At 43.4% G+C, this 22502-nt stretch overlaps 1 protein-coding gene across 1 annotated transcript in view; it reads left to right on the top strand.

Annotated features, from left to right (window-relative positions):
- The window catches only part of SCML4 (Scm polycomb group protein like 4), a 90447-nt gene extending 81518 nt beyond the window's left edge, over positions 1–8929 (top strand). Inside the window, exons 6-7 of the mRNA XM_007940831.2 lie at positions 5252–5397; positions 8804–8929. Coding sequence (XP_007939022.1) covers positions 5252–5397; positions 8804–8929 — 272 coding nt within the window. The remainder of the gene's footprint in view (positions 1–5251; positions 5398–8803) is intronic.
- Positions 8930–22502: the final 13573 nt, after the last annotated feature.

Genomic DNA, 22502 nt, shown 5'->3' on the forward strand with positions numbered 1-22502 from the left:
GCCAGCCTTCTGGTTAGCAGTCAAGTGCCTTTCGCACTATGCTACCAGTTTTTGCTGCTACTCAGGTGAAAATATGATAGCTCTCAGCCAAGATATAATCACCAAGAGCTATTAAGACGTTTCAGAAGACTAAAACTTTCTGATTTTTACCTTTAACAAGACATGCTCTAGAATTCTCATCCACAATTAGGTTTGAGCTGTAGGATTCAGAATCAAGAAACAAAGTAAATCTGACCTTGCTATTACAACCCAAATTCTTCCTGTGGTTTGGATTTTGCTTTGATAGGGTATGGTATTGGCTGAAAGAGAGAATTCAGTTAGAAAATGAAGAATGAGGATAGTGCTCTAGGTGAAGGGGATAAAATGAGAAAAACATGACAACCGGAAGAGCCAGGTTATTCCTTTAGGGGAAGTAGAGGACATTGAGGAAATTGACTGGAAGCTTGCTTGGGGTCCATGTCTGGGTCAAACGTTATGTTGTGGGTAATTAGAAACCAGATATTTCTGAACAGGCAGTGAGCTGACGGCCCTGGGATTTAGGAGGATGAATCTCCTGGTCATTTATGGAATTACATATAAGAATAAGAAAAATAGCAACTACCTATTGATTAATTCTTACTGTTGAATGCATACAACATCATCCTATATAATCTTCACAATAGCCCAACGAGGTAGGTAAGTGCTTTACAGGTGAGGAAACTAAGGCTCAGGCTTCAGTTTTAGTCCACAGGGACTTTCTGAGCACAGTATGCCAGATGCTCATCTCAGCTGTAAGAATGGACCTGAGGACTGACATAAGTGTGGTCCCTGTTGTCTTAGAGTTTACAATTTCAGAGAGACAAACATTAATAAAATTTTGTACAAGTTTAATTACAACAGTGATTATTACTCCAAGGGAAAAGTATGGACACTATGATAGAATCAGATGGGGAGAGGGGACCTGATATTACTCTTGGAAGTCAGGAAAGGCTTCCCAGAGAAGTGACAGTGGCACCAGCTGGAATGGGCAGGAGCTGGCCAGGGAGGTGTGGCAGGGAGGACAGATGCCCCTCCCCCCCACAGACATCAAATTGCTGGTGTCAGAGAAGGAATCCAGACTTGACCTGACTTCACACCCATGGTCTCTCCCCATTTCGGGAAGCATTCCTTCTCGCACAGCCTGGATGGCTGGTTTTGAAGAATTAAAAGAAAACCTTGATTAAATCTATGAATTGGTCTGGCTCTCTTCACTCATATCTCTCTCACCTCATAGTATCTGGAACGTTTTTGCAATAGAAAACAATGGAAAACCACATTATTTCAAGTGCATCTGCTTTTACCCAGATTGTGAACTAGCCTGGGCAGCTCACACGCTCTACATGACCTTATTGCCAGGAAGAATGCATTCTACAGGAAGCAGGTCACTTGGAGGAGCTAAGAATGACCCTTCCCTCCCCTATACTCCATCCTTGCCCACTCAGTTCCAGCTATCAGAGAGGCTGAGAGGGCTGAGGGAACCTGAAGAAGAACACAGGAATCCCTCCCAGTTGGAGACTGATGGGCTTCCCTTTAAGATGTTAGGCTCCATGAAACCAAATGTACACAAAATGTTGATTGTAAAACAAATTCTGCTCCTTAAATTTACACCTAAAGCACAATTAAAAAAAAAAAAAAAAAAAGATTTAGACTCCAGCCTAGAGCCACACATTTGATTCTTATGGTGCTCTTATGAAGCAGGGAATAATATTCCCACTTGATGAAGACATTGAGGTACATCAGAGTCAGGAAGGATAACCTGGCTTTGGCTCTTCATTCAATGCTTCACACTTGGACATACTGACGAGGCTTCAGATGAATAAGAAGCTAACACTCCCTTAGTGTTGCTCAGGACAGCCTGTGGTGTAAAAGTATTATGAAGTGTCATATTTACGACACTTAGGGAGCTCAGAGATCACTCCCAACCAAGAAACCAAACAAGTTACTGTCATGTCAACTCCATCTCATGGCGACCCCATGTGTGTCAGAGCAGAACTATGCTCCATAGGGTTTTCAGTGGCTGTTTTTTCAGAAGCAGTTCATCAGGACTTTTTTCCAAAGTGACTCTGGATGGACTCGAACTACCAATCCTCTAGCTATCAGTCATGTACCTGTTCACACCACCCAGGGACTCCTAAGAGCATTCCAAATACCCTTATTTTACAATGGAGAAGCATAGAAATGATTGCATTGCTGGTGGGTGGTAGGGATTTCCAACTCCCAGCTCATTGCTCATTCTACTCTTCCACGTGATTCTATTGTTAGCTAGAAAGTTTTCCCTGAATTATGAATGAGCAAAGAGGAAATTATGTATGTGCTTGTAGGAAGTGTCAGACAGAGAGAGGCTCAGCTACCTGTGCTGTGAAAATGCCCGGGATTGCTTTAAGCACTGATTCATCGTCATTCTATTTCTGTTAATTGTGAGTTCAGCTTTAGGAAAACAAAACAAAACAGTCTTTAATTATATATCCATTCAAAACTCAGCTTCACTCTCCACATGTCTCCAGCAGTGAACATTACCAGGCACAAAGTCGTCCATGGTCAAGAATGCTGCCATCTCATAAAGGCATTTGCAGACTGTGTGCATGTTCTGTGAGTTTAGGTGCAAGATGTTTCCCATCCTTCATGTCTTACCGTTGACCTGTCACATTTGCCTGTCCTGGCTGTGTCGGCCTGAACACATCTGTCTTTCTGACACCTTTGCAGCAGCTGGAGGGGCTCCTGTATTTATTAGTTCTGTGAGCATAGACTGTAAAGGCTTTACAAACCTGCCACTGGAAAGTTCCATTTTTCTTCCTTCTGGAGGGAGTTTATGTGCTTTGGATCTTGAGCCATACTCAGGGTGTGACTTGGGCTTCCTGCTGCTCTCTGTCATGTATGACTCAAAGGCCCCTCAGAGAAGGGCTTGAGAGCAAGGCTCTAGCTGCAGCTACTCCATCCTGGAAAAGTGAAAAAATGCCCTTGGCTCAGCCTGATGGGTGCGGTGATGGGCAAGGATTGCCCCGACCTTGCTCAAGGGACTCCATGCTCCCCTGTTTTTTTGTTTTGTTTTGTTTTTCTTCCTCTCAAGTGCAGGAAATTAGATTTGACCTCTGCTCTGATCACTCTAAAATCATTCTTGGCACTAAAGACTTCCAGCCTTTGTAATCAGAGCATCTATTATCACTGTGATGAGCGCTGGCGCTCTGATGGGGCGGGATGCAGAGGCAAATGCGATTTCTGTGATTCCTCATCCCCATGTTGAGTGCAGATGTCTTTCAATGGAGTGAAATCATCTCTAATAAGCAGCCATCAGCATTCACATGTCTCCGGGCTGCATTAACAGTTTCCCACCAAAATGGCCCGTGCCAAACCACCTTATGGGACCCTTCCTGGTGGAAAAGGCAGGGAGAATCCCAAAGAAAACCCAATTCTCAACCAAACCATTTGGGACAAACTCAGAAAAGTGATGCTGTATTTTTCTCAGCACGAATGGAGCACCATGCCTCTCTCAGGCACATGAAAAGGAGGAGGTGAGAAGAGATGGTAGAACATGACAGTGTCCTGAGATGAAGGAAGGGAAATAGAAGAAGGGCTTCTCAACTTCCAAATCAGACCTAGTCTGTGGGGAAGCTGCTTTGTACTCAGAACCTCAACTTTTTTCTAGCCTTAGAATAGGACTATGGATTTCTGACAAAAGATGTTTGTATAAATTATCTATACTATTTCTGCAAACCACTTGGATTCATTATACATTTACTGAACACATATTTACAAATTACTGTAGTCAGAGCCAAGGTAGAACCAATGAGTATTAATCCTGTGATGAAAGGATGATGTTTGTCTTATTCACTAAACACTCTGCCCGGAACCTGGCACAGAAATGGTACTCAGTTAATTGTGGCATGAACAGAGGGAGTTGGTGAAAAAGCAAATCCTCAGGAAATTAAAATCTAACTGGAGATTTACAGACCAGTACATAAATAATGGGACCTCTGGTGGCATAGAGCCTAAGGCATTTGACTGCTAACCAGAAGACTGGCAGTTCAAACCCACCAGCCGCTCGGATGGAAGACTGGGCAATCTACTTCCGCAGAGATACTGCCTCGGAAACCCAAGGAGGGGTGGCTATGAGTCGGGATCGACTTGATGGCAGTGATTGAGTGTAAGACATAAATAATTGTAATTCAAGGAGGAATGTGGAAAGTATCTTAAGAGGACAAATCAATATTTTAAGATTAAAGAGGGAGGAAGGTGACATCCAGGTGGCAGGGAGCAATAGAATTCTTCTCATGAAGGAGTTGGCTTTACTGGGGCTTTGGTGGCAGGTGGAACTTCAATGGAAAGGAAGGGAGGTAAATGCCTTCTAGAGAGTAGTAAACAGACCCTGAGTGGTGTGAATGGTTAATGCCTTTGGCTGCTAACCAAAAGTTAGGGAGTTCAAGTCCACCTTGTGCACCTTGGAAGAAAGGCCTGGCAATCTACTTCCAGCAAATCAGCCCCTGAACGCCCTGTGGAGCACAGTTCTACTCTGACACACATGGGTCGCCATGAGTCAGAACTGACTCGACGGTAACTGGTTTTATAAAAGAGAAGCAAAAGCCCCGGTGAAAGGTGGAAAGGGGAATCATTTGGCCATAGTAAGTGTGCCCAGACAGGGGGTGTCCAGGGCAGCAAGGTGGCAGGCAGGGAGCCACCTTCCCTCTTTTGAGCACCTGACACAAGTTAGCCATGGTCCAAGCATTTCGGTCTCACCCTCGCCCTTCCAGGTAGAAAAACCCAACCACACCTACTGCTGTCGACTCAATTCTGACCCTGCCGGACAGAGTAGAACTTCCCCATAGGGTATGAGTGGCTGGTGGGTTCAAAGTACCAACCTTTCAGTTAGCAGTTGAACACTTAACTATTGTGCCACGAGGGCTCCTTTTTCAGGAAGAGAGAGAGCATTGCCATTTTACAGATGAGGAGTTTCAGCTTTTACAAGTGTGGAAATCATTTTCTAAGGCTTCATTTCCTGGGAGAGCAGAGAGCTTCTGCCCAGATAGGGGGAGGGATGCTTTCTCCAGAGTGGCCTCCCCTGCTGCAGACCCCTGAAGCCAGGCCTCTTGCAGACAAGGACAGTGCTTTATAGCTTTCCCGGCCACAGGAGGGCCCTTGGAAAACCATTCCTGCCCAAGTGAAGGCAGGCAGCCAGCAGGCAGGTGCAGAGTCCCTTACCCACCATCTCATGGTCTCCCTCTCTGTTTGTCCCATTCAGCCTCAAGCCCTTCTCCAGATGGTCAGGATGCCAGGAGGCCCAGGAGCAGGAACCCCTCCACCTGGACCGTGGAGGATGTGGTCTGGTTTGTGAAAGATGCCGACCCTCAGGCTTTGGGGCCTCACGTGGAGCTCTTCAGAAAGCATGTATGTGAGGGTTGGGGCCTGGCCTCCATGGTGGGACAGTGTGGGGTCATAGAAGGAGGGTGTGGTTCAGGGAGCTGGGGCCTACTATGGTGACTGAACTAAGTCCTAGGGGCAGTGCTCAAGTGGGCCAGAGATGAGAGGCCAGATGGAACCAGACTCCTCAGAGCAGAAGGACCACTTGGTTTTGTTATTAGGGGTTATTTGTTCCACCTGTTCCCTCACATTGGTCTTCATTGAGAGTGCTGTTTTCCCACCCACCATCCGTCTGTGCGTTCCACAGACATTTATAGTGCACTAGGTGGTGGCCTAGGAGCTCTGGTAGCATAGTGCCTAAGGCACTTGACTGCTAACCAGAAGGCTGGCAGTTCAAACCCACCAGACACTCCTCAGAAGGAAGGTTGGGCAATCTACTTCCGTAGAGATATCGCCTCGGAAACCCAAGGAGGGGTCGCTATGAGTTGGGGCCGACTCGACAGCACATAACAACAACAGGTGGTGGCCTAGTGCCTAAGGCATTTGATTGCTAACCAGAAGGCTAGAGATTTAAAAACCCACCAGCCACTCCTCAGATGGAAGACTGGGCAATATAGTTCTGTAAAGATTTACCTCGGAAACCCAATGGGGGTTGCTGTGAGTCAGAACCGAATTGATGGCAGTGAGTTTGGTTTGGTTTTGGTTTAGCTACAGTCCAGGCAAGTTGTTACTGTGCCCATTCCCTAAGCTGCTTTGAGGATTAAGTAAGAAAATGTACATAAAGTACCCATCAGTGTCTGGCTTTTAGAAAGTTCTCATTCAACAAAACTAAACCTGTTGCCATCGAGGTAATTCTGACTCACAGCGACCCCATGTGTTAGAGTAAAACTGCTGCATTTGGTTACCTTGGCTATAACCTTTATAAAAGGAGATCACCAGGTCTGTCTGCTGCTGGGTGAGTTCCAACTACGAACCTTTAGCTTCGTGGTTAAGTGCAGACCATTTGCACCACCCAGTGATCTTCACTCTCGTTAAAAACCAAACCCACTGACATCAAGTGGATTTCCACTCTTAGCAACCTCTTTTGGGTTTCCGAGGCTGTAAATCTTTATGGATGTAGATTGCCCCATCTTCCTTCCGTGGAGCGGCTGATGGGTTTGAACCTCCAACCTTCTGGTTAGCAGTCAAATGCCTTAGGTACTGTGCCACCAGAGCTCCTTTAGCTCTCATTGTTGTTGTTGTTGTTGTTATGTGCCATCGAGTCGGACCTGACTCATAGTGACCCCTCCTTGAGTTTCCAAGACAGTATCACTATGGAAGTAGATTGCCTCATCTTCCTTTCGAGGAGTGGCTGGTGGGTTTGAACCACCAGCCTTCTGGTTAGCATTCAAGTGCCTCAGATCCTAAGCTACCAGAGCTCCCTTAGCTGTCATTAGCAGGTACTGTTATACTCATTCAGGAGCTTCTGAAATACATGAAGATAGTAAAAAAAAAAAAAAAAAAAAAAAGGTAACTAATACTTTACCTGTCAAGTTTACTGTATTAGTTTCCCATTGCTGTTGTAACAAATTACCACAAACTTTTCAGCTTAAGACAACATAAATGTATTATCTTGCAATTTTGTAGGTGATAAGTCTGACACAAGCCTCACTGGGCTAAGAGCAAGGTGTCAGCAAGGATGTGTCCCTTTCTGGGGACTTGAGAGAGAATCCATTTCCTCATTCCTTGGCTCACTGCCCCCGTCCCCATCTTCTGAGCCAGTAATGGCAGTCTGAGTCTGTCTTACACTGCCATCTCTCTGGTTCTTGTTTCATATTTCCTCTTTTCTTTTAAGGACTCTTGTGACTACATCCCTCCACCCCCTACTCAAAAAAAAAAAAAAAAAACCCTTACAGTCATCGAGTCAATTCTGACTCATAGCGACCCCCACTGAGTTTCCAGGGCTGTAAATCTTTATGGAAGTAAATCGCTCCATCTTCCTTCTGTGGAGCAGCTGATGGGTTTGAACTCCTGACCTTCTGGTTAGCAGCCAAATGCCTTATCCACTACACCACCAGAGCACCTTCTACCCCTTGCTAATCTAGGATAATCTATTTAAAGTCAGCTGATTAGCAACTTTAATTTCATCTAGAATCTTAATTACCTTTTGTAAGGTAACAATGTATCCACAGGTTCTGGGTATTAAGACATAGACATCCTTGGGGAGGAGCCCATTATTCTGCATCCATTACTCTTTCCTTCCTGTCTCTCCTTTATCTTGGTGATTCTGTCATAGAAATCACACTCTCACATCTGAGGAAGGTCTTAGAGAGCCTCATCTAATCCAATATTCACATTTTATTAGGGATATATTTAACCTCACCTAACAGTGGGGTCTTGAAACCAAGAACACAGAGTGAGTTATATTTAGGCAGATTTGGGTAGAGAGAGTTTGATGCTTTTCTAGGATGGTGGAAGATACTAAGGAAAAGAGAAAGCATTAGGAAATGGAGCTCCTGGGAGGAGCCCACAGGTGAGTTTTGCCCATTCTGCCATTTTGTCAAGGGCATGGAGAGTGAGCGGCACAGAGCATGTGCTCCATTGATGCTGACTGCCTGCCTGGCTGGCTGGCTGGGTGGATGGATGGATGAAGAGATGAATGGATGGATGGATGGATGGATGGATGGGAGTGACTTGTGATCTTTCCACAAGTACAAGAGTCCAGTAGTTGTTCCTCTTTTCCCCATCTGAACACCCAAAATTTTCCCTGCTTGTTTTTAGTGACCTGAAAAGTAGCCCTACAGTTGAGGCAGTGAGAAAACCCTGCCTTGCTAGATTCATGAATTCAACAATGGGAAGAAGATTGGCACATTCCCTTACTAGTCCTTTGTGCTAAACCTGGTGGGTGCATGACTACTAAGTTGCATGCTACCTAGAATTATTGACAGGACTAAAACAACTCCTGAAATCCAGTTTCATAATCAACTAAAGGTAGGCATATCTACTGAGGAAAAAAACAAGAAATTAGGGTGATGGATGAAGTCAGGGCCTTGTAACAGCAATTGGAATGGAAAGCTAACCACTAGTTTCAGGGTCTAATGGAAGACACTTCTTGCTCCTTTAGCCCTAGTTTGAGAAGATAAATATTATATGTGGATATTGGGAACATGGCTAGGTTATATCTGATTCCTCCCATTAAGTTAGTGTAGGATTATAAAAAGTCCACTACATCAAATGGCCCCAGGGAGATGGTGGGAAAAGGAGCACACAGTATTTTTTGTTTTAAATGGTGTGTTGTTTTTTTTTTAAGATCTGCCCTGAGGCCAAAAACGTTTGCCATCTAAGTAAATCCACTTGCCCTTAGCGCATTCCCTGACCATAACCATAACCTTAGCCACTGTTTAATCACTCTGACCTTCTTCTGGGTTTTCTTTTTTCTAACCCATTCCACCAGGAGATTGATGGCAATGCTCTGCTATTGCTGAAGAGTGATATGATCATGAAATACCTGGGCCTAAAGCTGGGACCTGCACTGAAACTCTGCTACCATATCGATAAACTGAAGCAAGCCAAGTTCTGAAGTTGTTAAACATAGAGACAAAATGCAAGACAACAGATTCCAAGGTCATTTTCTGCCTTTCCAACATCCAGCCACCATCATGTAACAGATTCTCCTCTTAAAAACAACAACCACAAAGACTTGGCCTTTTTATAAAACTTGTACATCTTTGCCTTTTAAAAAATTCAGTATGGCCCTTTGCAAAGGCTCCTCTGTGTTAACGATTTGCCAAAAAGTTATAAAAAGCCTATTCTTTTTCACATTCCTGCTATGTTGTTTGTGCTTAGAGTGAGTCTTATTTTTATAATGAGGAAGTGGGAACTGAATGCTAACGCCCAAGGAGAGCCCTGGAGGATTCCAGGGTGTGAGGAGAAGGACCTCAGTCCGAACGTCCACTGCAGCACCACCTGTCTTTAACTCTGCCTTGGGGACCTATTCAGTGTGAGCCTTGAGTCGGCTCTGGAAGCTGTCTTCTGAGGCTGACTCCTTCACCTTGCACTAACTGGAAAACTTGAATTCTTTTGCTCTCTAAACGAGAAGACCCCCCCCCCACACACACACACCCCTTTGCCTTTCTTGTTATCTGAAGTATTGTGTTGCCCCACTAGAGGGCGGACTGCTAATAAACTTCAGGACTCTTAAACTGACTGCAGTAGCTTGATTATTCTGTACTCAGTGGATGGGTTAGGGCTTTTGTGAACAAGATCTGCACAAAAACAGGGAATTTATTCCACAGTCAGCACCACAGATTGTAAATTGGGAAGAAACCGCCTTCCGGAAGGTTCTAGTTCATAGCCAATCATTATTGACTGACTGACTGATGCACAAGGCAGCAAAGGCAAGAATTTGGAAGCACCCTCTTCCCAGATGGGACTTTGGAGTCCTTTCCCTTCCCGAGTCCTCACTGAGATGTCGATGTGTTGGCACACTGAAGAGTCTTACTGACATTTAACCATGGGTGCTTCTTTTGAAAAAAGAGAAAAATGTCTCAACTAAGCTTTGAAAATGGGAAACTTGATTTCTAGTTACATTGCTGGGTTATGTAGCTATATCTGTGGCTAATTTTTCTAGTCCTCAACAAATACACAGACATGCTATTATTGAGTTTAATTCAATTTTCAATTAGGTTTTCTTTCCTCACCATGGAGTAATAGAAAAAAATTGATTTTCTACCCCTTTGCAGCTGTGCCTAGAAGCAGCTGGATGGATCCATGATTCACCAGGCAGAAGGGCAACCTCCTCTCCTTCTTTTTAGCCTTCTCCTTTCTCTCTTTCCCTTTCTCTTTTCAATCCCCCTCTCACTGAACATATCTTTGAAATGATTAATTCACCTATGCCAGAGGTACATCCACTTCCTTAAAGAACAGTCCCACTGGGGGAGGCGAGGGGTTCACTATAACCTTGCAGTCTCTGGGAGGGTGAGTGTCAAGGAAAGCTCGAGACCTCCCTTGGTTCAAATCTGCATTAGAAAAAGCCTGTGTTCCTCTGGGCTGTGGCTGCGCAGGGGTCTCAGCTGGCCCACGGAACAAAGTGGCATCTCAGCCCCCTCACTTCTCAGCCGGCTGGGTGTCCTTGCTCAGAACACCACCTGCGCAACCTTGAGGACAGCCCTGATAGAATTTGCAGGTTGACCTTCTATAAATCAGTTAGAAAAACCCAAACTCACTGCCATCCAGTCGAGTCTGACTCATAGTGACCCCCTTTTGGGTTTCTGAGGCAGCAAATCTTTACAGAAGTAGATAGCCCAGTCTTCCTTCCTCAGAGTAGCTGGTGGGTTTGAACCACCAACCTTCTGGTTAGCTGTCAAATGCCTTAGGCACTACGCCACCAGAGCTCCTTAAATCAGTTAGAAGACCCTAAGAAATATTGCACTCCATGCTGTTCAATCCCCTTTAGTTGAGAAAGCACATCATAGGAGAATCCATTTTCAGAAAAGTAAATGGTGGCTGGGCTTAGCACATGACAGAGAAGAGCAGGAGAAGAGTGTCCGACACCTGCCCATCACCTGAGCTTGAGTTTTCATGTCACGAAAGAGCTGACTGTAGGCTTCAACACATGACAAAAAGACCTCGAATCAGGCTTGGGATGATCTTCGAGATTCTGAAAGAGAAACAGACTTCGCTCATCAAAAGTTTGTTAATCTCAAGTCTCCTTGCTGGGCTAGAGTTAGATAAGTTCCCTCAAAAGGCCATGGAGAGTTTAGATATTGAGAACAGCCAGTGTGAGAACAGTGAGACTCAGAAAATCTCAGGACAAGCGTTTCCCACCCATTGCTTTTGCTCACTCGCCTGGTATTGTGGTGCCTGTTCCATGAGCATAAATCAGGTGCCGTCAAGTCAATTTCAACTCATGGCGACCCCGTATGTGTCTGAATAGAACTGTGTTCCTAGGGCTTTCAGTGGCTGACTCTTCAGAGGGAGATCAGCAGGGCTTTCTTCTGAGATGCCCCGGGTGGACTCAAACCTCTAACCTTTCTGTTAGTAGCCGAGTGTGTTCATCAACTGCATCATTTCCATCCTTTTGAAAAGATACACAGACTTTGCTCGCCAAAGGTTGTTAATCTTAAGTGCACGTTGCTGGGCTAGAGTTAGATCATTTCCATCAACATACACCTCATTCAATGACTTTCACTATTAAGCTTTCAAAACCTTTTCCCCAACCTCGTAGTGCCTCCCTCACTATAAAAACATGACCGTGGTGCTCCAAAATCAAAACCAGCCCGAAACAATGGTAATGAGAAACTCTGACTCATTTACAGGAGACAGAGACAGAGAGCTCCCCATCTCAAGCCTAGGAGGAAACTATCTCCCCGTTCACAAGGAACGGCTCTCGCGGAGGTGCTATCTCGTTTTGCATTAAACTTTAAGCAGGACAGATTGCCGAAGCCATGATATTTAAGATCTCACTTTTTACAAATCTCATTACTCTTAAAATGAATGCTGCCATATCAGAAACTAACCCAGGGAGGAAATTCTTCCCTGCCTGTTTTCACACTGAAATGCAATTAGCTGACCAAATTATCGTAGCAATAGTGCAATCATAATTAATTTTCACCCTTCTCAAAAATCTTGTCAAACCAGGCCACTAAAAAGCTTAGCAAATGTAAAACATGCCGGGCCATTTCCTCTAAACAGACCTTAAAGAGGCAGGCCACGTGTGTCACTCTCTTCCGAATGAGGGCTTACTTCGGGGCCTCACACTTATACAAATATGGTCCTTGTTATTCCATTGCAGTGGCTTTGCTTCAGGTGGCAGTGAATAATGATAGAGGTTTGCATAATTCCAAATTAGATTGTGTATGTGTGTGTGTGTGCATGCATATGTGTGCATGTGTGCTCCAAACATTTCCAATTGCACTTGTCTGTTAAACACATTTTGGAAAAAAAAAAAAGAAAAAATCAGGACAGTTCTGTTGCCTAAGGCATTTTAAATGTTTTATGAAGCATATTGTTCTCTTTGTGAAGACTTTAGGTAAAAGATGCAGGTTTTGTCTCTATGGGTGAGTTTCCTGCTGTTGTAATTGGAAAAGCCTTAGAAATAGCTGGGAGTGTATCAGCTATCACGTTTGCTTGACTTAAACTGTCTCTCCATCTTACAAATCATCGTTGGTAAAACGGAGACGGAGTCTACTCTAGTTTTCCTACCTACTCTTACTACTAGGTGTCCTCACTTAAGTCAGCAAAGTGTGTCCTGGGGGCAGCGGGGTGAGCTTATGGTTCTGGAATTCTGGGCCTGCCTCCTCAGGAGGCTGACTGGAGGCCCCATGCCTGTGGTTCTGTGTGACGCTGGGTTTCCATTGGGCCTCCTTGAGGAACCCACTGCTGAGGGAAAAGCTCTCTTGATGATCTTGTTTGGTGCCTGCCAGAGAGTACACTCTACTGTTCCACCATCACCATCCATTGGCACCGAGTCAATTCTGACTCATAGTGAGCCCCATTGGATTTCCAAGGCTGTAAATCTTTATGGAAGTAGATTGCCTTATCTTCTTTCCATGGCGTAGCTGATGGGTTTGAACTAATGACCTACTGGTTAGCAGCCAAATGCCTATCCACTGTGCCACCAGAGCTCCTTGTTGTTGTTGTTGTTATGTGCCTTCGAGTCGGCCCCGACTCATAGCGACCCCTCCTTGGGTTTCCGAGGCAGTATCACTACGGAAGTAGGATTGCCCAACCTTCCTTCCGAGGAGTGGCCGGTGGGTTTGAACCGCCAGCCTTCTGGTTAGCAGTCAAGTGCTTTAGCCACTATGCTACCAGAGCTCCTTAGAAAACCAAAAACCAAAATAGGAGCTCTGGTGGCACAGTGGATAAGGCATTTGACTGCTAACCAGAAGGCTGGCAGAGAGTGTACTAAACAAACAAACAAAAAAGGTTTGGTACACTTTTTTTTTTGTTCAGCAAGAAAAAAAGGAATAACAGCTCCTTAGGAGAAGAAAATAAAAACATGTCGGGAAGGGATACTGAGCTAAAGTTGGTTTGCTTGAGGAGGAAACCACTGAGGAAGAGAGAAGAATATGATAAATTTCTTAAGAAAGCAATAAAAGAGAAGCTCTTCTCATGCTCCAAACCCTTTAAGCTGCAATAGCTTATTTTCGTATATATGTGCTATAAAAAAGTAGAATATTTCTTACTTTTTTAGTGAAAATAATCTTTAAAAATAATTTTTGAGATTATTTTCAGAAAATTTTGTCACATCACTGAAGATAATTAGGTGATCAAGGACTTAAATTCAGTCATTGCAGAAGGCCTTGGAAAATGGAAATATTCTATTTTCTTTCTAAAGGAATAGCCAAGTTTTCATACATGTGAGGGAAAAACGAATGCTGTTTGATGTTTGTTTCAATTCTTCTGCAACGGGGAATAGAGGGTGAGGGGCTCAATTCACAGTTTTGTTTTTTAACTATCAGATAATAAGACACAAAATTATGTAAAAGCAAAAAAAAAAAAAAAAAAACAACTGCAATATTTTATGAAGGAGAGGGTGTGAGTTATTTAGTGTCACAAATACACTCCAAGAACTTTCCTGATGTTTTGCGATGTGCGTGGATTCCCTGACAGGACAAGAGGGCCACACTGAGAACCCTAGAGGCAAGTCCAGCAGATGGGGGGGGGTCATCCAGAGATACCGTTTCCTGTTCCGTGTGGTGATGTCAGTTTGACAGCAAGGCTCTGGCTGCACTCCCACACGCTCTGTGCTTCTAGCCCAACTGCTGGCCACACTGCAGAGGGAAGTGTGCTGGAACCTCAGCTTCCAGAGTGACATCCCCTCCAAAGGTTGTCCTAGTCAAAGACGATTCCTTCACGGACAAGTGGAGGCTGGAATTTTGCAAACTAGCATGTACAGGCATTCCTCGGGCTATGAACGAGATCTATTCCTAAGTGTGTCTTTAAGTTGAATTGTAGGTAAATCAGAACAGGTGCATATGGTTCTTATTTAGCCTTACTTACTTTTTATTTGCCTTACTTTATAGTGCAAGAAAAGGCTCCAAGTCTTCTCCATGATTTAAAAGCTGCACATTATTTGTTGTGATGAGGGGTTGGTGCAGTAGTTTCAAAGTGAGGTCAAATTTACATAACATTAAAGGACAAGTACTAGTCGTCTGTAAGCTGGACATTCGTAACCTGGGGATTTACTGTAATTGAAAGAGAATTGCTCTTATTTATTGCCACCAGTTAAATATTATGGAAACATGTCTGCTAACAATTTGCTTTGTGTAATTTGTTCTAATGCTAATAAGCCACAGCTGGGACACTTCCTGTGGTAAATTCCTTTGTGGTTACAGCGGTATTATCACACATGGACGACACAGAAACTTTGTAGTTGAGAGGAACGCTTGCTTTGGGTCTCCCAGACTTCCAGAAACTCTCCTAACTTCGAAGTAGTTCAGGACAAAAGTACATTTTTTAGAGGAGAATTTGCCTTTTTTATTTTAATTCTTTGCTTTCCCAAGCATGATCTCAGACTTGTGCTCTTAAAGTCCTATATAAAGAACCTGACTTTTCCCTTTTCATCACCCTTAGCATTGAGTTTAAGAATGATCCCTTCCTACTGCCTTGGAAACCCAAGGAGGGGTTGCTATGAGTCGGATCCGACTTGACAGCAGTAAGTTTGTTTTAGTGAGTCAGTTAAGCATGCTGTATCAGAGTTGACATTGTGTATGTGTGTGTGTGTGTGTGAAACAGCAGTGGAGAACACATCCAAGCGCTGGCTCAGTATCATTAAATATAATGATACTAGGCAGTATGGCACCTTTCTGTCAAAAGGTCCAAATATAGCACTTAGATTCTTCTCTGGGCAGACAGGGCAGTATCCTCTACTCTTTACCTTGACCTTATGGCCTGAGTGCATTGGTTTCATGCACTAGATGCTTGTTGCAAAGGCTAACACAAACTTCCACTGAATCCTGCTTTCAAATACAAACATACACAAAGCCTTGCTTCTTCACACAGCTCACCGTGAAATAACAGATCCTCATTCGTTATTTTACTGTAACCGTGTGTCACTAAAGGCTACCTCCATCATAAATATCATGTCCTCAAATCTCAAGAAGGCTCTATCTCCTCACCCAGTGCTGGAACATCTTCCCCACAGCCCTGAGAAGTGGCTCTTGTCTGACTGATTCTAATGATGAGGAGTTCACTCCCTTAGGAAGTAGCTTATTTCTCTGTTGGACTGGTCTGGTTGAGAAAAAAAATATTTCTCAGGGAGACACAGATGTCTGTGAATCAGACACAGACGTTTGAGATGAAGCCAACTCTGAAATCTTTCTCTTGTTAACAGAGCTTGTCCACGCAGTAACCATACCTATAATGCAAGCTGACATTGGCAAGTGATTCCAGCGAAAGCCACTGCTGCATTCTGATAGAGGAGCAGAGACTTCATATAAATGTAGGAATTTAGACAGGTCACAGCCATTTGATTCATCAGTGAATTTGCTGGCACTCACATACACAGGTGGCCTGGAACAATTTTTAGTGTAGTTGTAAATCTGGCTATGGTCACATAAGCTGTTGAGTTATGTAAGCTTGCGTGAATAAATCTATAAGACCTCACACCTCATTAACAACTGTGAGAAAGACTCCATGTGACCCTGAGGCCCTATCTTTTCATTGTCCTCATTGGTGACGCAATGACCTAAAGAAGCTTTACTTTAGACAAAAGCAAGCTATTTTGAGTGAGAGTAGAAAAAAACGTGGTCTGCTATGAATTTGTGAAAGGGTTTTGCAGTTTGAGCTCCAATCCAGACTAGATTTTGTGCCTGTGTGTGCATGCATGGGAGAATGTGTATTGTAAATGAATGCAACAAGAAGTGAGAATTAGGGAGGATTAGAAAGGAGATTGTAAAAGGAGAGTTTTGCTTTCATTCAGAACTATCTAGCAATGATTTAGATTGTTGTTGTTGTTATGTGCCTTCGAGTCGGCCCCGACTCATAGCGACCCCTCCTTGGGTTTCCGAGGCAGTATCACTACTCATAGCGACCCCTCCTTGGGTTTCCGAGGCAGTATCACTACGGAAGAAGGATTGCCCAACCTTCCTTCGGAGGAGTGGCTGGTGGGTTTGAACCACCAACCTTCTGGTTAGCAGTCAAGTGCTTTAGCCACTATGCTACCAGAGCTCCTGATTTAGATATCAGATGAAAAAGTACACATAACATGTACGTTGTGTAGCTTAGATATAACACTGGGTTATGGAGTGGATTCTCTATGATAATACTTAAGACTTCGTACTTAGAAAAAGTAGATACTATCTCAAAAAAAAAAAAAAAACCCACCAAACTTTCCAGTCAAGGTGGTATCTCTATGGAAGTAGATTGCCCAGTCTTCCTTCTGAGGAGTGGCTGGTGGGTTTGAACTGCCAGCCTTCTGGTTAGCAGTCAAACACCTTAGGCACTATGCCACCAGAGCTCTTTCCCATGGATGTTGTTGTTGTTATATGCCTCAAGTCGGCCCTGACTCATAGCGACCCCTCCTTGGGTTTCCGAGGCAGTATCACTACGGAAGAAGGATTGCCCAACCTTCCTTCCAAAGAGTGGCTGGTGGGTTTGAACCGCCAGCCTTCTGGTTAGCAGTCAAGTGCCTTAGGCACTATGCTACCAGAGCTCCTCCTTCCCATAGAAGGTACCTCATAAATATTCATTGGTTGAATGATTGAAAGAATGAAGGGATGCTTGACCAGTTTTTGTATTTTCCCCTAAATATTACTGGTTTCTTTTTGAACCCCCAGGTTTGATCTTTACTGAAAGGAGAATTGCCAGAGGGACAGATAATAAGAATAGCATTAGGCTTTTCATTCCCTCTGAATCTCCAAATGGTTAAGCAATGAGGTCAATCTCAGCAGTCACTGACTTGCCTTTGCTCACTTCTTTTGGTCTTAAAATCTCTCATTATGACTGGTCCGTTGCTCTACTGTAAGCACAAGAGAGTAACAACTGATGATCTACCTATTTACTTTGTTGTTAGTTTCTGTTGTTGTGAGCAGGCAGAGATGAAGGCTGCCAGTGACAATCCTTAAGGATGCAGCAGTGGCCTGCTGCAGATGTCACGCATTGTCAGCTCAGCACTCGTCCTTCTGCTTCGAACATCACCCTCCTTTTTTCCTCTTAATTGTGGTAAAAATATATGTAACAGAACATTTGTCATGGCAACATTTTTTACATTTACATTTCAGTGACACTAATTGTGCTCATATGGACAACTTTACTTTGAAAACATCTTTTCACTTTCTTTGCAAATCCATGATGCCCCTTAGAAATAAGATACAAGCTCTATGTAAAGAGGTTGAGCATCTCTCTAGGATAGGGAGAGAGTTCTGTCCATAAAATCCACACTCTCGACCCTTGTTAACCTTGGCGAGGGCAGGTCAGCAGAGCTAGTAGTCTTTTCCTATGAGTCTCTTTCTCTCATACATGCTGTTGGTAGCAAGATGGTTTGAAAATGTGCAGCCCACAGAAAGCAGGTAGCAGAGAGCCTTCCTCTGTCCTTTTCCATTCTTCATCCACCTCCTCCTTTGGAAGCAGATTCAGAAATGTCAGAGGCTTCCCTTTCCCCCCCAGTAGTTACATACGAGAATTAAATAACATAACTGATATTTTTCATAACCACATCTCAACTCAGAATCCAAATGAGTGTTTTTGCCTTCAAAGGAAACACCTCAAAAGCTTGGACACATATTCCAAGGATGTAGTCATTGCTCAGGATATTTTTAGTACATCTCTTCTGGGGTTATCTTTAGATACTAGAACACATTCTTTTCAAAATGTTGTTGGCAGCCAATCATCGTCCCCTGAGGATGGATTTGATTTTTATAGCAAATTAAAAGCACTGAGGTCATGTGTGGTAAAGAACATGGGTAATCAATCTGAGATTTAAAACCATGTGTCTCCACAAAAATTTGCTTTTTTTTTCCTCATTGGTTTCTTCATTCGGTACAAATAGTTTGCACTGTAATTCATTTGTTAATTTAAATAAATTTGTTAGGTATCAGTATAAGGAACTATAATGTACAGACTACTTGAAGGGCAACATCATCTGGCTGTATAATTTTCAACATGTTTGTTTTTTTAATAATTGAATTGCTATATGTTTAGGCATGGTAATTTCAGGATGGTACAAGTATTTGTGAATAATACACAGAGATTGCCCTCACACCTCAAAAAAACCAAACCAAACTCACTACCACTGAGTCGATTCTGACTCATAGCAATCCCCATTGGGTTTCCAAGACAGTAAGTCTTTATGGAAGTATATTGCCCCATCTTCCTTCCACAGAGCAGCTGGTAGGTTTTAACTGCCAACTTTCTGGTTAGCAGTCAAATGCCTAAGGCCTTATGCCACCTGACCCTCACACCTCATGGAATACTAAAGCTGGAAGGAAGATTTAGGAGACACCTCGACAGCTCACCACCAGTGGAGAACCTTTTCCATACCTCTGTGTGTTCCTCATCACTCTGCAGAAGGCACAGTATAAATGCACTGCCGTCAAGTCGATTCTGACTCATAGTGACCCTTTGGGATAGAGTAGAACTGCCCCATAGGGTTTCCAAAGCTGTAAATCTTTATGAAAGCAGGCTGCTGGAGGGTTCAAACCACTGACCTTTTGGTTAACAGCCAAATGCTTTAACCACTATGCCAACAGAGGTCCTTCAAGGCACAGCATGGTGCTGTGAAAAGAAAACAAGCCCTCTGAATTACCTTCTCCCAGTAGTTCCATCTTCTCATCAGTAAAAGGAGGGGGTGATCTAGATCACATTTAAAGGCATTTATTGCTCTGTTACTTTCTGCAAAGGCCAGTGGGGCTCTGCTGTGATAGAAGCCATGGACTATTGGGTCCTCCCTGTTCCGTTTTATGCTTTCTAGCTTTGGCCCTATCCTCCTTCCTAACCTCATCTAGGTGTTTTCTGATCCTCTTCTCTCATGGGCCCATAATTGCTCCTCGGAGTCACAGGAGCATCACTTTACCATGCTTTCCCACCATTTTTCACTTTCTATTAAATTCTTTCTTCCTGTTTCTGTGTTTCTTTATGCCCCCTTTTCTGTTTCTTCATTTTACTAGCTTCAGTGCCTTTGGGGAAGGAGAAGTGGACAGAGAAATGAAAAACAAACAAACAGCCTCTTCCCTCTCTGGCACAGCAGTTCCAACGCTTGACTAACTGCCATTGTCCAGTGGTCACCCGCCCACTGCATTCCTTGCCTCTATCATGCTTCCTGCCCAATATCCACTTATTCTTTCCATTTCTCAAGGGCTAGTCCCACAGGCCTGTCCTTGAGTTGGGAACAAGAGTCCTGTCCCTTTTGAAAGTCTCATTCTGTGACTCACCCTGATGGCTCACTGATAGACCTCATCAGCCTTCATCAAGCTTAAGTCAAATGTCCATCCCATTAGGTGTCCCTCCACATGCAGCCCTGAAGATTAAGAGCCAAGTGACTGGAGCAAACTTGATGGACCTCTTGGGAAGCATGGGTTGATTCTTCTAATTATGCTTTCTCTTGCAATCTGCATGGGGTCATGCTGACCTCCAGTATCATTTCTGATGATTTCATAATTCTTCATCCAGACTGACTTAGCATTGACTGAGCATTTCCTAGGTACCAAAGCCAGGCCAATGTCTCATGTCTAAATGATGAGAGTTCAGCCAGGATCAAAGACATGACACAATGACTTACATCAGAAGCATTTCTGGGAGCAAGGTTTTGTTTTCAGATATTTATCAAGTCTACTGAGACATACATAATGTTAAGTTCTTGTGTCTGGGAAGGGGAAGAGGACAATATATTTCCCCGAAACAAAATGTAGTTAAGAGGAGCGAGAAAGACAGCAAAATTCTGGAAAGGGGACTCTCTACGTGTAGTCTTTATTTGGCACAATCAGGAACCTTCAAGATCTTTTTGGAAATTGGATATTTCTGCCAAAATGTGAGAGTGTTTTGGGAGACTTCGATTTCTCTTAGTACCCATTGTGTTGTAAGTCATACTATTTAATTTGTTATCATCTTCTGGTTATATCCTTCATCACTTGAGGATTAAAAAAAAAAAAAAGAGCCCCTCTCATCTAATCTCACTCTCCAGAACATTTGAGATTCTAGTTGCTTTATGTTTACCATATATATTCAATCTGTATGCTGAGCAAATAATCTGAAAAGCTGGACTATATGAAAAAAGAACATGGCATCAGGATGGAAGGAAAGCTAATGAACAATCCACAATATGCAGAGGACACAGCCTTGCTTGCTGAAAGTGAAGGGGACTTGAAGCACTTACTGATGACGACCAAAGACTAAAAAGCCTTTAGTATGGAGTACACCTCAACATAAAGAAAACAAAAATCCTCACAACTGGGCCAATAAGCAACATCAGAGAAATGATATTGAAGTTATCAAGGATTTCATTTACAATCAATGCCCATAAAAGCAGCAGTTAAGAAATCAAAGGACATATTGCACTGGGCAAACATGGATTGTATTTTTCCTTTCCATAGACCTAGGAGTCATTTTATTAAAACAAAGATTTTATACTTTAGGTACATTTGTAGATAAATTTCCTTTTTATTCTGTGCATACAAGAAAACTGAATACATGGATGAAATAAAATCTTCTCATCATAAATGTCTTTTGTTGTTCTTTTTCACCAGCTATAAAAACTTGTAACATCACATTGCGACACATTGTAACATCACAGTGTCACAGGGTTGAAAGTTTTGTGTTTTACTAACTATGTTATGCTGTAATTATCTGACAAGATTCTTGCTAAATAATGAGGGCATCTGTGTAGGTTGGAACTGTATCCTCTAAGTTTGTGAGGTTGAAGTGTTACGTCTTTTGTTTTGTAAATTGCCTGGGTTATTTTTCAGATTCTTTCTTACCACTCAGTCTTAGTTAATCTTCTGTCTCTGTCTCTTTATTTTACTCTTCTACCTTGCTATGCGGGAGCTCTGGTAGCATAGTGGCTAAGACACTTGCCTGCTAACCAGAGGGCTGGCGGTTCAAACCCACCAGCCACTCCTCGGAAGGAAGGTTGGGCAATCCTACTTCCGTAGTGATAACTGCCTCGGAAACCCAAGGAGGGGTCGCTATGAGTCGGGGCCGACTCGACGGCACATAACAACAACAACAACAACCTTGCTATGCACACTTGAGAGGTTTCTTGATCTTTCTCCATGTGGGAGCAGGCACCTGCATCGTTTCCTGGTAAAACTTTCTTTCTTGGACCATGCGCTGCACAATACAGCCAGAAACCAAGATACAGGAAAGTCTCATCTCAGTCCCATAAAAACAGTGTTGACAACATTTCTTTTTCTCTATTTCTTTTTCTGCTTTCTAATGAGATATTTTGAAAAGAGTGCAAGTCTACATGTTCATGTGTGTATGCATATATGTATGTTTAGGTTTGGGAATTTGAGAGAAGGGTCATCAGGGAAGGTTGGTGCATCATTTACTTGTGTGCAGAAAGGACACGATGGGCATGCTGCTGATAATCTAATGATTTGAAGATTCATTGTGCTTTTACTTTTTCTGGGCATAATGCAATTCTAGGAGCTCTGGTAGCATAGTGCCTAAGGCACTTGACTGCAAACCAGAAGGTTGGTGGTGCAAACCTACCAGCCACTCCTTGGAAGGAAGACGGGGCAGTCTACTTCCATAGGGATACTGCCTCGGAACTCCAAGGAGGAGTCGCTGTGAGTCGGGTCCAACTTGATGGCACATAACAACAATAACAACAGCAATGCAATTCTAGAACATTACTTCAACTCCATGCTTTATGGATGTGCCTGGAGAGGGCAGAGCTTCAGACTTAGGAAATGGTGTTGTTTGGGGTCCTGGCTTTTTTTCCTTCATACCAGTGGAGCTGGTATGAAATCAGTGAATGGAATTTATTGTACTGGTGAGCAGCATTTATAGTGGAGAGAAAGAGCAGAAAACTCTGTCACCAGGGGAAAGGGTCTCTTCTTTGCAAGCACGATGCAATAATGCTTTCTAATACTGGGACAATCCTCTCACCTGAAAGTGTTTGTACATAATTGTGCTACATAATGGAAAATTGTAATAGGCAATTTGGTTCTGTAATTTGGTTTGCAAAGCATGCAAACACAAGATAACTAGGT

This window comes from Orycteropus afer, unplaced genomic scaffold (assembly GCF_000298275.1).
Source record: "Orycteropus afer afer isolate SDZICR_OR568_19922 unplaced genomic scaffold, OryAfe1.0 scaffold00072, whole genome shotgun sequence".
Taxonomy (NCBI): Eukaryota; Metazoa; Chordata; class Mammalia; order Tubulidentata; family Orycteropodidae; genus Orycteropus; species Orycteropus afer.